Here is a 17,344-nt window from a genome sequence, read left to right as displayed (position 1 = left end):
TTTTCATAAACATACTTTGAGACATTAAAGGAGACACTTTAATTGCTTTTTTTATGCTTTCTATGTATATAAAATCACTTTTGTAAATATAATTTAATGCGGATACCAAAATAGGATGTCTCTATACACACACATACACACCTATTTTTAGTTTATATTTATTTATGTGACCATGGACCACAAAAATTGGGGAAAAAATGAAATTGAGATGTATACATCATCTGAAAGCTGAATAAATAAACTTTTTATTGATGTATGTTTGTTAGGATAGTCTGTAAATATTAAATTAATCTGTAAATATTAAATTAAATTAAATCTGTAATATTAAAAAATTGTAATACTGTGAAAATCGCTTGTCAAAATGAAGTTCTTAGCAATGCATATTACTAATCAAAAATAAAGTTTTGATATATTTGCGGTAGGAGATTTACAAAATATCTTTATGGAACATGATCTTTACTTAATATCCTAATGATTTTTGACATAAAAGAAAAAAAGATAATTTTGACCCGTACAATGTATTTTTGGCTATTGCTACAAATATTCTAGATTATAAAATATTATAGATTTGTGGTCCAGGGTCACATGTGTATTTTATATATTTTATAAAATTCCTTTAAATGTAAATATTAAATATATAATCCTATTTATTTTAAACTATAAATAAATATTAACATTATAAGTAATTAATAACATTGTTTTATTATTATTATTATTATTATTAATTATTATTTCTGTAATGAAAAATAATGCATTTGTATTTGTATGCATTTTATTGGTATTTATTAATATACCCTGTTTACTTTCGTACAATGTTCTTGGTTTTATATTCATCAATGCACATTATTAAAGTGATAAAAGTTTTTTTTTTGTAATCTTTAATGAAGCTCCACCTCTGAATCGACTTCCTTTTCTGATGACACAAATGCCTCTTTTTCAACTGTTGTATAGAGCGGTGTTATTTTTGTATTAGCGGTTAATACTATTACATTTTTAATTACCATTTTGAATGAGCTTTTTTAAAAATATGTTCAGCTTTATTGAAGTTTTAGTTAACGATAATAACCGTGGTACAGAGTCACTCATTATCCAATCAATTTGTGATTTGATATTGAAGTTTTAATGACACAGTGTTGCATGTCATGACACACAGAGGCAATAATATTTAGATAATAATTCTTGCTTCGCCTCTGGATTTTTTGCTCCCAGACTGAAATCTAATCAATCTGTGATGGACAAAATCAAATCCCGCCCATTACCCGCTCATATTCTAGGTGAATATCCCGTTTCACTCTGAAATCCATCAGATTCCTTAAATAAATGGTTTGCGTACTGTGCGATGTGTGTTTTAAAGATCTGATCGGGGGGTACGGCGTCTGTGTGTGTGTGCTGTAATTATAAACTAATTAGTGTGTGTCTGGAGGAGATACGGGCTCCGTTCTAAGCTGTCTCCATGGATAACACAGAGATCATTTGTAATTTAAATGTCAAAGTGTCTGAGGCCGTCATGAAAGGCTGCTGTGAATGTATGTGGATGGAGATGATGAAATGAGTTGAGCCACATTCAAAAGAGCCTTTGAAAGATGAAAGATGTGTTCATTTGAGTCCGTGTGTATTAATTGATACTGAGTAGGTATTAATTGATAAATAGCAGCTTGTAATGTGGGGTTTGTTGCAGGTGTCAGTTCATTTGCGTGTGGCAACCTTTGCAATGGAGTACTAGTGTACGGTTTTCTGCATACTGTGCACTGTTTTTAAAAATAGGATGTTAAACAACATAATGTATGTAAAATTTTAAGTTTCAGTATTTTTTATTCCGAGAGATTTTACATGTATCCACACTACCAGTCAAAAGTTTTTTAATGTTAATTAAAAAGGTCTCTTCTGCTCACCAAGCCTGCATTTATTTGATCCAAAGTACAGCAACATTTGGAAATGTTTTTACTATTTAAAATAACTGTTTTCTATTTGGATATATTCTAAAATGTAATTTATTCCTGTGATCAAATCAGAATTTTCAGCATCATTATTTGAGTTTTCAGTGTCACATAATCCTTCAGAAATCATTCTAATATGCTGATTTGTTGCTCAAAAACATTTAAATATTTAAAATAAATGCAGAAGGGTGAGCAGAAAAAAAACTTAAAAATCTTACTGTTAAAAAACTTTTGACTGATAGTGTACATGTTTTATATCTATTTACTTGAATATCTGTTTATTTGAAATCTTTTTACATCTCTTTTTTTGTTACTTTGTTATGTAAAATGTCCAAAATCTGATCAAATAATTCTGTAAAAAACTTCAGAGAATAAGCTTATCATTTTTACATTTTAAATTTGGGAAAGACATGATGTTATTTTAAATCTATTTACATTATATTTTTATTAATTTATTTTAATAATTTTTTATTTGTTTATTTACTTATTTTTTTAAAGTGAAAATACATTGGTAAAATGTCTTAACAGTCTGATCAAATATTTATATTAGACATGTCTGGAAAAAGAAATAGCGTACTTTTTTAATTCAATAAGATATTTGTTTGCATTTTGTTTTGTAAGTGTAAAATGTTTTAACTGCAGTCTGATCAAATAATTATATTAGACATTTCTAAAATAATAGCACTTTCTTTTTAAAGCATATTTTACGTTAAGTATTTTAATATTTTAAAAATGTTTTGTTACTTTTGTACTGAAATGTCTAATTTATCCAGTTATATTAAACATTTAAACATTATATTAAACACTTTAGAGAATAGCATGCTATTTTTAATACAAGATATTTTATTTTAAATATATTTCCTTTTTTTTAATTTTTTTTTTACTTTTTGTATTTTGTAAAATGTCTTAACTCTGCACTATATTCAAATAATTATTTTACACATTTGTGAAAATACCATGATATATTTTACTTTATTTTTTTTTATCTATTTTGCATCCGTTTTGTTACTTTTAAAATGTCTTATTTATCCAATTATATTAAACATTTAAACGTTATATTAAACATTTAATAGAATAACGTGCTATTTTTAATACAAGATATTTTACATTATTTAAAATAGACATTTTTTAATACTTTTTTTGTAAAATGCCTTTTTTTAAAAAAAACATTCAGCAAGATATTTTGTGTTGTATCGTTTTTTTGTGAAATGTCTTAATTTTGCAGTCTGATCAAATAATTATATTAGAAATTTGTAAAAAAAACATAATTTTTTTATATTTTTCAGGATATTTTGCATGGTATTTCAAATCTGTTCGCATCTCTCTTTTTTACGTTTACATTTTTGTTTTGGAAATAAATAAGTAATAAGTAATTATTGTAAAATGACGTAACTTTGCAATCTGATCAGTTACTGACTCGAAAACATTTGCCTTTTCCTTAAAAAGATCTAGTCAAGTGCGTTGCATCATGGGATACAGTCTGCCATGTGCTCTAGTTGTATACTACACATTTCAGTGAATGTATTAAGTCAGTTCAACTGTATAATTGACAGTTATAATGGGAATATGCTATTCTGAATGTAAGAAGTGTCTGCTGATGAGTCCATCTCCCCCTGCTGGTAGAAAAAAAAATCACTGGTCATCCGTCACAGCTACACCGGTCAAACATGAAACAACAAGCAGCTTAACTAGTTAAGAAAGTAAAATGCCATTATTTTCTCTCCCTGATGTTTTTCCAAACCTGTATGATTTTCTTTCTTCTGTGGAAAAACGGACCTTTAGTCTCCTTTAACAAAAGAAAGCTGTGCTTCTGACACGAACAACATGAGGGCGACTAAACAATGGCAGATTTTTACATCTGTATGACCCACCTGTCGAATCCGAGAGCGAGCGAACTGACAAGAAGGTGAAACACACTGAAATGAAAAGAACAAATCAGCATTATTATGGATGTGGAACAAAGATGCTTGTTTCTATAGCAACAGAAGCTGACCGCCAGTAGCCCGGCTGTAATCACAGACAGAGGAGCGCTGAACGGAAACTCTCTTGATATTTCATTTGTTTTTTTTTCAATTGTTTTATTGACTGTCATCATTTTGCTACATTTGACTTGCACGCAGCCAAGCAGCAAGCGCTTTGGCGGAGCAAATGCACAAACTGAACAATGGATTTGCTGCTTGTTTCGGTCTAGTTAATTAAAATGAGTTAATGCAACACAATTCTTGAGCATTTTGTCACAATTTTATTGGGTGCAATCAATTTAAATGAGTAAAATGGAGGCTGATTCAATCCATTTGCGTTTCTGTTGGCCGTAGCACGCTGTAATTGATTTGTGGTATTTTGCAATTGAACATCATCCATCCTTTTTGTCTTTAATGTAATACTCTACTAAATTAAAGTTTGATATTATATTTCTTGTTATAGGCTGGAAAACTATAAATAGGCATGTGTATGAATGTGTGTTCATTGTGAAGGGATGGAGGGAGTTGAAGCAGGGTGCAGATGAGAAACAGACCGGTCATAACAGATGGGCCCTGCAGCCTGAGGGACACGATGGGCTCGAGTACCCTGGGAAAACTTACTGTACTCGCATATAGGAGTGATTCCTAATTCATATTCTGCTGAGTCATTTCTGCCATTTATTTTTGAAATTGGTTAGAATATCTCATTTAGAATCAAATCCCACATGGGGATCGATTTCAGGGTGGAATTGATTTCGGGTGTGGATATTGAGGGACATTTATTATCACCCCAAAAACTATATAAATGTTATGACCAGTCTCGGTCTGTTATATTATTGAATAGTAAAATCTTTGTAGTGTTTCTCTTTAAACTTTATTATCAATTTCAATTTCAATTTGTATTACTATTTTTAAAAAAACAATTACTATAATATAATTCAATTTATATAATTTGAAATATATATAATACATATTAACTAATAAAATGAATATGTAAATTATATTATTTAATATTATAATATTACATTATAGATGAATAAATAAATAGTTTATAAAATGTAATTTAATGTAATTTTTCCACCTAGCTGCTTACACCTTGATGCTACAGTAAAAATAAATAAATAATATCAATAAAAATAATTCAATATGGGATCTCAAAAAAAATTGTGATTAATTGTCATAAATATAATGTCAGTCTATTTCGAAAAGTCTTATAATTGTTTGAAATACATCAAATAATTTTTTAATTGCATTTTATTTTATATTTTCTGTTTTCATTTTAATTTTAGTTGAAGTATTTATTATTATTATTATTTTTAATATGTCTATATAGGTTTGTTATTATTAAAATAATAATAGTTTTCGTTTTTTTTTGTTTTTTTTTTTAATTTAGAGTAATTGTAGTATTTCAACTTTTTCTAAACAAAATGAATATGTAAATGATATTATTTAATATTACATTATAGAAAATAATTAATAAAATGTAATTTAATGTAATATTTCCACCTAGTTACTACAGACATTAACACTACAGTGAGAAAAAAATTATAATAATTAAATATGGGATCTCCAAACAGTGTGATTAATTGTCGTAAGTATGATGTTTTTGTTTTGTTTTTATTTGGTGGTGAAATATAACCTGGAGTAAATGATAAATTAGTATAATATAGTAAAAAGTAAATGCTATAGTTTCTTAGTGATATTGTAATTTAATTGTTTGAATTACATTTTATTTTATGTTTTCATTTTAATTTTAGTTCAAGTTTTAGTAATTTAGTTTGTTTTGTCATTATTATTATTATTTATTTATTTATTTATTTAAAATGTGTCTATATGGGTTTTTGTTATTAAAATAATAATAGTTTTCATTTTCATTTTTTAGTTTTAATAAAATTGTAAGTACACAGAAGAGTGCAATTTTTATCAACATCATCCATCATACCTGACATAATTAGTCAACTAATTACCCAATTATTCAATAAACAAAAAAGCAAAAAAAAAAAAAAAAAAAAAAAGCAAAAACTAAAAATAATCCCCCCAAAAAAAAAAATCAGTATGGTGATGCGCAAAGAACATGGTAATACCCTCATACCTGTTTTTGTTAGTAGTATGAGAGCCTTTAACATTATAGTATGTGTCTGTAGTCCATTATTAGTGTTTGACAGGTGTGTTAGTGTGTTGAGCACAGGTGTGTGTGGACAGACCGCTTGTGCTGAGTGCTAAGCACAACTGTAAGATCACAGTTCACATGTTTACAGTTCACACACACACACACACACACACACACACACACACACTGCAGCCCACTGGCTCACTAGAGACACCCACACTCCGCCAGAGGGATTGTCTCTGCAGAGAACTTCTATTAATAGAGTCTACTGCCGCCCATCCTCTCCGCTTTACTCCTCTCCTCTCTATCAGTTGCTCCTCTTTTCTCGCTTCAGCTCTTATTGCTCCGTCCCTCTCCATCTCTCTGCTCATTCTGTCTTCTCTTTCATTTTCTGTCCCTCCTAGTCCTCTTCGCTTTCTCTGTCATTCGGATCCCTCCTTTAAACCCCTCAGAGAGCATGTGACCTTTGCACAGTATGAGGGTCATTCTACAATACGTGTGCCTTATTAACATAATTGTAAATAATGAATTTAACGCTGCATTTTTCTGTGTGCTGGTATGAACAAAGCGTGTCAGCATAAATTCAGTAAAATAAATATATTTTTCCTTGTCATTCTTTCATTGCCTTGTGTTTTTCAGGCAGATTTTTGGCCTGATGTAATGCACATGTGTGACCCTGGACCACAAAACCTGTCTTAAGTGTATGTGTAGCAATAGCCAAAAATACATTGTATGGGTCAAAATGATACATTTTTCTTTTATGGCAAAAATCATTAGGATAATAAGTAAAGATCATGTTCCATGAAGATATTTAGCAAATTTCCTACTGTAAATATATCAAAACTTAATTTTCACGTAGTAATATGCATTGCTAAGAACTTCATCTGGACAACTTTGTTGATTTTTTTCAATATTTAGATTTTTTTGCACCTTCAGATTCCAGATTAACTTCTCAAACAAATATTATCCTGTCCTAACAAACCATACATCAATGGAAAGCTTATTCAGCTTTGAGATAATGTATAAATCTTAATTTAAAAAAAATTAATAATTAATGTTGTTTTTTTGACAGTATATTGATAAAAAAAAATGTATGACTTAAATTTATAAATTTACCCTATAAATAAATATTTAAAAATATGTATTTTTATTTTTAATATAACTGGTCAAAATATTAAAATATTACGTGTGCGTGTGTGTGTGTGTGTGTGTTATAAAATATGGTTAATAAATATTATGTATGTAGGTATGTAATATTTATATACATAATATTTTAATCTTATTTGATATTATATTTATGTTATATGTTTATATTATAATATTATCTATATCTTATTTATCTATCTATATCTATTTAATAAATAGTATTAAAATCTTATGCTTCATATTTTATATATTTAAATTTTATTTACATATTTAATTTATATATTCAATATATATATATATATACAGTTATAAATATATACATATACATATAGTTATTAAATATTATGTGTGTAAATATATGTATTATTTATATATGATTTTGTATTATATTTGTTATATATTTATAATATTTATATCTTATTTATCTATCTATATCTATTTTATATATATATTATTAAAAGCATATGCTTCATATTTTATATATTTTAATTTTATTTGCATATTTACTTTATATATTCAAAATAGTTTTTTTTTTTTTTTCATATTTTTTTCATCATTGCATCACATTACCTCACCAAGTACTACATTAGGTTTATTTTTGTTAAATTTATTTGAAGAACTATTACCATGTTTTTTGTGTGATAAAAGAAAAATCTGAAATATCAGAATGAAATTATTTTTCTAATAAACATCTAAAATTGTCATGACCTTGAACTGAAGGCAGCCTTTTAGGCATCCGTTAAGTCGTTAAAATGACGAAACAATGCTATGTAAAGTCATGTAAAGCCATTCTTTTTCTAATATAAATGTAAATACTTGATTTGCCCTTCAAATTTTTGGAATGGAAAAGGCACCTGTTTTTATAGAATGACATTGGCAGCAGTGTTGTGCATTTGGGATTCTTGTGGAAAGGAGCTTTAGATGCACCACGTCCTGTCCTGAGAGACCCAGAGGGGCCGGAAGAGAGGTTTGGAGAGGGCGGGAGGTCATCGCTCACGAATGACTGGCTTTTTGATTTGAAGGAATGGAACTTTCTCTCGCTCTATTTCTGTCTCTATCTGTTGATCTCCTGACAGAGTCTCAGGAGACACCGCTGTGAGTGTGTGTGTGTGTGTGTGTGTGTTGCAGGGTTGTGTAGGTTTGTCAGCGTTTTTGACCGCTGCCTTGTGACCAGCTCAGGCGCTGTTGTTGTCACTGTGGTGTTGGCGTCTGGTTTGTTTGGATTGGCACCGGAGAGAGAGACGGGAATAGAACTGGCATGGACTGAGAACCAGAGAGAAACAGGCTATTTTGGAATCACATACTAGCATACTACTTATTCTGTTTCTGCGGTATGCATACTGCTTATAGTTTTTTTTATTCATAGTAATAAGTAATAAATAATAATTTTAATAATTTGTTTTTACTCCAGTTTTAAACATCATTAAGACCAATTTTTAAAATGCATTAATGTAAAATGACTGCAGTCATTGAACTATTCATGCATATGCATAAACAGTAACATATTAGGCATGCGTACTATTTTGCATATATTAAAAATTATATGCAGTATGCATTATATACTGTACTATGCTGTATGCATTATGCAGTATGTTTCTAAACACATCTAACAGTAATATTTATATACATAATATTTATCTATATCTTATTTGATATATTTATGTTATATATTTGTATTTATATATATATCTTATTATATCTTATTTATCTGTTTATATCTATTTAATAAATGGCTTTGAAAGCAGACTTTTATGCTCACCAAGGCTACATTTATGTGATTAAAAATACAGTAAAAACAATAATATTGTGAGATATTACAGTTTAACACAGCTGTTTTCTATTGTAGCAGATTTTAAATTGTAATTTATTCCTGTGATGCAAAGCTGAATTTTTAGCATCATTACTCCAGTCCTGCAGTTTTGTTAAAAAAATGAAAAATGATTTTAAAGCAATGGATACTGAGAAAAATAGGCTACTGAGGTACAATAATTTATCTTTGCTCCAGTTTACTAAAAATTATGTATGCTCAGTATTGAGGAATATGCAATATTATATTTTAATCAAATTTATTTATTTATTTTTCCTGCTTCCATTTTCTTCCATTTTCCCTTACCTATATATATTATAAAAAATAAATATATAAAATATATATATTATCATTATATTATTTTAAAATATATGCTGGCCTATGTTTAATATTGATTAAACATTATATATTTTTTGATTGAATTTTACATTTTTATTTTAATAGAATATATTTTAATATTGTTTATTATTATTATTATTATTACTATTATTATTATTGCATATGGGTTTTTTTTTCATCTTTGAAAAATTGCAAATGCAATCCAAATGCAGTATCTCACTATTTATTATATGTATATTGACAAATTTAGCATTCCCTTTGATTAATGAGTGAATTGTGATTATAGGCTGGTTTCACACTTGTCAGCTAATCATCTATATAAATAGATGATAACTATATATTTGATAACTGGGTGAGGTTCAGGTGAGTAAGTGATCCTGTAATGTTATCGTTTTGATTAAGTAATAATGAGTAAATGAACATTTTGTCAGAAGATCATCTGTTTAAAACTAATGGCAGGTGAGGTTTCATGTCAAGAGTCAGTGAGTTTTTATTTTTAAAGAAGGCTTAGTTTTTCTGCTTTGTGAGCAAATGTCTAATTCAGCAGCAAATCCCTAATTCAGGAAACAAACAATATGGCACGCATGCAACAGTGAATACAAAAGCACAACAGACAGCATCAAAACAAATGACAATTAGCGTCTCACGACAGCGCCCTCAGGACAGGCCTGTAATTTCATTATTGCTTTATTTTCTTGGGGAACTAATGAGCTAATAAGGATATGTTTTTTGGTCTCACATGAAAACTATAACATAAAAGACAGGTGAATTAATATGACATGAGCTGGAAAGTTCTTTGATACTTTTGATACTTTTTACATAAATGTTTACATCACTAATATTTCTGATTTGTTTCATTTTAGGAAAATGACATCCAGTACTACGACTCCAAAGCTGACTCGGATGTTGTAAGTCACAGATATTTTTATTTGTTTTGTGCTGTTTGAAATGTCTTTGTTTTGAGTGCTTGTCTTTTTTTTATTATTTAATAGCTCTAGAGGTTTTGCCTAAATCTTATTAGTGTTTTTCCTCATATCTTGAAGTGTGTCATCACATCAGAATAAATTAGATCATAATAAATTAATCACAAATAGCATGTAACATTATTTTGTATATATAGTTTGCACTAAAGAATTACTTTGAATTAATCTATTATTATTTAAAAAGTTATGTGTTTTTCATATTGATTAACATTATATATTTATATTATATCATATTTTAATCATCATATAATATAATTTTAATGATAATTATAATAATATACAATTTTATAAATTAATTAAAATAATTAAAAGTAATAATTAAAAATAATTATAACAAAATTAATTTTAAAAATAATTTAAATAATTAAAAAGTTTCTTTGCCAGTAAAAACTGTATATTTAGTTTCCAAGTCATTGTCAATTTAAAGCTGGTCAATAAAACGTCAGATGTGAGATCATAATCTTTTTTTTTTTTATTACTTTTTATATAATAATCTACTAAGGAAGTATTTTGAATTAATCTGTTATTTATTTATTTATATTGAATTTATTTATTTACTGTTATATATTTTTTTAGTATTATTAGTTATATATTTATAATTATAGTATGTAATTATTCAGTATTATTTAAATTCTTTATTATTATTGTTATTATATGACAAATAATCATAAAACTGTTATATAAAAAAGCAATATTAGCATGTTTATACTAATTTATTTATTGTTTGTTTGTTTGTTTGTTTATTTACTCTTATAATTTATTATTATTGTTATTATTGTTATTATTAAATAATTATATAAAAAAGTAATGCTAAAGGCAGTTTTGCTGCCAGTAAAAATATTCACAGTAAATATATTAGGTAAATATATAGGCTTGTTTCTTATTTATTTATTTAAGATATTACATAAAAAGTAACACAAAAACTGTTATATAAAATAAGTAATATTAGTATATTTATACTAATCTACTAAGGAAGTATTTTGAATTAATCTGTTATTTATTTATTTATTTATTTATTATTATTAATGTACAATTTTATAAAATAATTAAAATAATTAAAAAGTAACCTAATGCAGTTTCTTTGCCAGTAAAAAATATATATATTTAGTTTCCAGGTCATTGTGTCGATTTAAAGCTTGTCAATAAAACGTCAGCGGTATTAGGAGAAACATGAGATGATGTTGATACTTTGAGTTATGAAAGAGCAATCTTTAAGCAACTAAATTCTCCTCTGCGACACAAATATACACGTCACCGTATTTTTATGTACCATGTACTCAGTAACAACCTTTTCATTGTATAAGTGAAAGGTCACGGCGACTCTCTTCTGCGGCTGATTGATTTCACGCCGTGCAGAAGGACGCGTTATATCAGGCCGGATGAGTAGAGGAGGAATGGAGGTACAATGAGAGAGAGAAGGAACAGTAAAGCCAGAGAAGTCATAAATCAGAGAGTGATTTTGTGCGGTAGAAGCACGGCAGGCTTGTGATTAATGATTGGCCGCTTTAGGGGCTGTCAACGTCTCTAATTGGAGGACATCGCTCATCATTAAAGGGGCCAAGGGGACGGCGGCCCACCGACACCCTCGTGACCCCTGCCGGCCCGAGAAACGCTGGGTCAGAAAGTGTGCGAAGCTTCCTTGAAAGAAAGTGTGCGTAAGATTCCTTCTTACGCCCGACTGCAGACACACACCTGCATATCTACAGAAACACTCTGAAACAATATCAATACAGCTTCTTCTGTATTAATGCCATTATTGGGCAACTTTAGAGACATAAAAATATTTACAATTCCTTTGAGATTTACAGAATATTGAATTTATAGGTTGGTTTTATTGTATTTTTAATTAATTAGATTAATTAAATATTTTAATGACATTACAGATTGACACCTTATTACTAATTACCAATTCAATTAGTTTCAATAATACTATTATTATTATTATTATTATTATTATTTTATTTCATTACATTTTGTCCAGCCATCAGATGATTGGCAATTAATTTTTTTATTTATTTACTTATTCATTTATTTATTAGTACTTGTATTACATTAATAATAATAATAATAATAATAATGAATATGTTTAATGGCATTACAGTTTAACACGTTTACCTTATTACCAATTTATCCATTCGTTTCAGTAATAAATATTTTGCTGTTATTCATTACATTTTGTCCAAAATTAATAATAATAATAATAGTAAGAATAATAGTTTATTTATTTTTTTATTTATCTATTTATTTAATTTTTAGTATTATTTTTATTACATTAATTGCTACTGATGATGATAATAATAGTAACATTAATAACTATTATTATTATTATTATTATTATTTATTTATTTATTTATTATTGCTATTATTATTATTCATTAAATTTCGTCCAGCCAGCAGAGGATTGGCAATTATTTTTTATTATTTATTTATTTGTTTCTTTGTTAGTATTTTTAATAAAGTTATTGCTGAGAATAATAATAATAATAATTATTATTATTATTATTATTCATTTAATTTTGTACAGCAGTCGGAAGATTGTCAAAAAGAAAGTATTTATTTAATTAGTTATTAGTACTTCTAGTACATTAATAATAATAACAAAAATTCATTTTATTATTTTTATTACTATATGTCTTGAATTTGCACATTTGTAAAAGTGATTACATTTTCAATATATTGATATTGATTCAGTATCTATTCAAATGTACATAAATGCTTCACTTATGAATATCTATGAGTATGAATCCAATAACAATAGAGGTGTTGCAGTTCCAAGAACAAGTGTTTTAGTCTGCAAAGTCAGACAAGCGCTGTTTTTTTTTTTTTGACTGGCAGTAGAAATCAGGTCCATCAGCCCAAGCTGAGATTTCTCTTTTTATCATCACAGTCTACTCCATCCATTTCGTCTCCGTCGTCTCGCTCGGCAAACCGTGGCACGGCGCCATTCCATTCCCTCCCACTCTCCTCCTCTTCCATGCTGTTTTGCGATGCCCTTTGGAGCTTTGCTCTCCTCCACCTACTGCAAGAAAGATCTGCTCTGGAAGTTGTAATCTTCCGTCCTGCAGGCAGATCTCCATCACGAGCCCATCTAATGGTGTTGACTCTTCCTCAGACCTACAGAGGAAACCTTTGGCTTGATGCGTCTCAGAAAACTTTTATGTGCAGATGTGTTTTTGAGATGTACCTCAGATTCTTTACAACAGAAAAATACAGTAGTTTTAATAATCCAGATGGTAAACGGATATCTAAAATAAAAAATAAATTGTAAATTAAAATTCATAGCACATCATCATAATCCAGATGGTCCAATGGCTTCATCTTTAATTGATTACGTCGCCATTGGTCCAAAAGCACAAAGTTATTTACATTAAAACACCAACATCTGCCTGCTGTATGTCAGTTGCCAAGTGCTCTGATGCACAAATAACAGAAAAGCACAAGAGTTAGAGGTTCACTAATGCCATGTGCACGCTAGAGGAGAGACAAGAAATGTAGGTGAATGCAGATTTAGATACAACATAGATGTGTTGTAGGTGCTAAAATAGCACCGTCTCTCTAACAAAATAAGTATGTTTTAAATTTAGCTTACTACGATTAGTGTAGCATAATAAGACATACTACCATATGCTATTTTTGCTGTATGTTAATTTTATGTCCGTATACCAGGGTTTCTGCAGGTCTGTACAAGGACTTTAGTTGGAAAGTCTTAAATTCATAAAGTTTTTGAGTTAAATGTTACATGTGCTGCAACGAAAATGAATACCTTTCTCAGTGATTGTCTTTTTTAACCAGTAGAAATATCTAAACATCTTTATATAAAGATACATTTACTCCAGATGCAAAACGAAGGGTCGCACTTTATTTTAAGGTCCAGTTCTCGCTATTAACAAGCCATTAACTACGATTTTTGCCTCAATAAACTCCTAATTTTGCATGATGATAAGCAGCTAGTTATCAGTGTGAATTGGTCCCTATACTAAAGTGTTACCAAATGAAGATATGATGCCTTGTTTTCAGAGAATTTGAACAAAATTTGTATAATTTTTTTTATAATTTTTTTAAAAAAAATTTTAAATTTTTCTTTAAAAGAGTTTATCCTTAAAACATGAAATCTTGTTTTCTCTTTAAATTAAGTTGATTTTTCTGAGCCCAATGGCAGATGTTTGTTCTTGTTTTAATTAAAAGCTCACTTCATTTTGATCACTTAAATTTAGCTTCTCAAGTAAACATGTCTTGATTTAAGAATCTTGAAACATCTGCACTTGAAAACAAGACAAAGTACTGAGGAAGAGCATCACGTTTTTGCTGGTACAGTAGAAGTTATTATTATTTTCATATTCTGGTGGTTGGGAACAGAGGTATTCATTTGTTTGTAAAATGATTATTATAATCAGTTGGAAGCTATATTTTTAAACATTCAAGTGTTGCTAATACAATTCATTGTGGTCCAGAACATGTTGACGTATTGTGTTCTCTTCAATTTATTTCTTAAATTTTCTTTACTTGGTCTTACAAAGGTCTTGAAATAGTCTTAAATTTAGCATAATAAAACCTGCAGAAACCCTGGTATACTGTTTTAAAAATGTTAGTAACTATATAAATTTTTCAGTAGAAAGCAAAAGGAAAAAATAGCCTGTTTATATTAGAGATGGAACATTTGTTACAAGAAAGTGCTGTTAAAAAAAGATCCCAATTTTATCTACACTCCTAAAAATAAAGATTCTTTATTGGCATTAATGGTTCCATGAAGAACCTTGAACATCCAAGGAACCTTTCAAATGGAGAAAAGCTTCTTTATAGTCAAAAAAAGGTTCTTTAGATTTTTAAAATGTTCTTCAAATTGGTTCTTTTAAGAACCATTCACTGAAAGGTTCTTTGCGGAACCAAAACTGGTTCTTCTATGACATCACTGCAAAAAAACACACTTTTGGAATATTTATTTTGAAGAGAGTAGCATGTGATACAGTGTAGCTTGCAACTGTTTGAAATGTTTAATGTTGCATTATGCATACTGTTCCACATAAGAAGATCTGCTCTTTGTGCAGGGTTTGGAAAATATGAGGATGCAATTTTTGTTTCTAAAAGTCATTATTAGGGTTATTATGTTGCTAAATTTAGACTGTGACACACGCACAATAACACTCTCAAAAGGCAGAAGTGGAATCCGCATATAATTTTGTTTGTGATTAAAATGAACCCTTGAAAGATAAAGGTGCGATTGAGAGAGTCCTCAGAATGTCGTTTTTGGCTCTCTCAACCTTTAATTAAACCTTCAAAACAGGGTGATAAAATTAACAAATGAGGTAATGAATGGAGTTAAACAGGTGGTGTATGGACGGGGAAAATGAACCAATCACTCCGTCCTGTGTGGATTTTGAGCTCCTAATTAGAAGCTGTCTTGGGTAATTATGACTGGGCTCGACTGGCGGTAAAAAACACTCGAGTGAAGGATAGTCAGGTGGAAGAATAAACAAATAAAGGACACCGAGCTGAGATCCCCTCAAAGACGACTTTTCCAAATCAGTTGCCTGAAACGTGTCTAAACGAGCAGAAAATGGGGTGTAATTGTGTGTGCCGGTGATGTGTCGCCTTGAAAAACACTGAAACGTTTGTTATCGGGGTGGTGCGGTCATTTATAGCTTTCTTTCAGTTTAATATCTCAGTTTAACAAGCAGACTGCAGGAATTTAGAGTGATTTTATGCATCACATCAAAATAGACTTTTATGCACATCCTTTATAAACATCCCTAGTTTTATTATAAATGATTCATCTGTGCATTAAAGAAATTCGCTGTTTGTTTTTATGTTAATGCAATGCAACTTCCTACACTTTTTCGTTTTTGCTTTCTCTTTTGTGTTGCACCGAGAAATGTCACCTGACTAAAGTAAAATGCATTGCAAATGTCATTTTCATGTTGGCTTTGTTCAGAAGAGCATACTAGCATACTACTATTTCTGCAGTATGTACATTGAATGCCATTATGCATGAAAAAGCAACATGACCTTCTGCATTTGCCAGAAAATGCAGTGCAAATCTAGAACTCACTGAGGTGAGTACTGTATCCCACGATGCAATGTCCTCCACTTGACCTTCCATTTCCAGTGTGACTAAAGAACCGTAAGTAATATCAGCTACCATTTATAACATCGTCTTGACTCATTGTTTGATCTGAATGGCAAAGGTTAAGACATTTTCACACAAAATTGAATTGAAAATGTGAAATCCATTTTATATTAACCTTTGTTTATTTCACAGGCTATTACTTGACATCACCATGGATTGCAAAATAGTGAGGTCATGTGTTGCACACTATTGTTTGCAACATTTGTCATTGCGTATTGCGTACTATTTCATGTACAATTTTTAAAAATAGTGTTACCTGAGTATTCTGAACATAGCTGCTGTATTTAAAGGAACAGTTCACCCAAAAATGGCCTTTTGCAGTGAATGGGTGCCGTCAGAATGAGAGTCTAAACAGCTGATAAAAACATCACAATAATCCACACCACTCCAGTCCGTCACTTAACGTCTAGTAAAGTGAAAAGCTGTGTGTTTGTAAGAAACAAATCCATTATTAAGGCATTTTAACGGTAAACCATTGCTTCTGGCCAAAATATGAGTCCATAATCCATAATAACACTTTCTCCACTTTATACCACCTTAATGGTTGATTTGTTTCTTACAAACCCACAGCTTTTCCCTTTACAAGACATTAATTGATGGACTGGAGTGGTGTGGATTACTTGTGGATTACTGTGATGTTTTTATCAGATGTTTGAACTCTCATTCTGATGGCACCCATTCACTGTAGACGATCCATTGGTGAGCAAGTGATTTAATGCTACATTCTGTTCTGATGAAGAAACTCATCTATATTTTGGATGGCCTGAAGATGAGCAAATTTTCATTTTTAGATAAACTATTCCTTTAAGTTTCTCTAGATAGTATCAATATTTGAAAACCGCTGTTTTATAAGTGGTTAATCCTGTTAGTTCAGGTTAGCTGATCCAGGTCCGGGTTTCATCTTTAATCGTGACCTACTAAAGATTTCTGATTATTA

General features: G+C 29.4%; 1 protein-coding gene across 1 annotated transcript in view; it reads left to right on the top strand.

Moving 5' to 3' along the window:
- Nucleotides 1-17,344, top strand: part of cacna2d2a (calcium channel, voltage-dependent, alpha 2/delta subunit 2a) — a 227,959-nt gene that overhangs the window by 123,497 nt on the left and 87,118 nt on the right. Inside the window, exon 5 of the mRNA XM_051111737.1 lies at nt 10,164-10,208. Within this exon, the coding sequence (XP_050967694.1) occupies nt 10,164-10,208 (45 nt within the window). The remainder of the gene's footprint in view (nt 1-10,163; nt 10,209-17,344) is intronic.

The sequence above is a fragment of the Labeo rohita genome, chromosome 6 (genome assembly GCF_022985175.1).
Source record: "Labeo rohita strain BAU-BD-2019 chromosome 6, IGBB_LRoh.1.0, whole genome shotgun sequence".
Taxonomy (NCBI): domain Eukaryota; kingdom Metazoa; phylum Chordata; class Actinopteri; order Cypriniformes; family Cyprinidae; genus Labeo; species Labeo rohita.
This window is presented reverse-complemented; position numbering and strand designations above follow the sequence as displayed.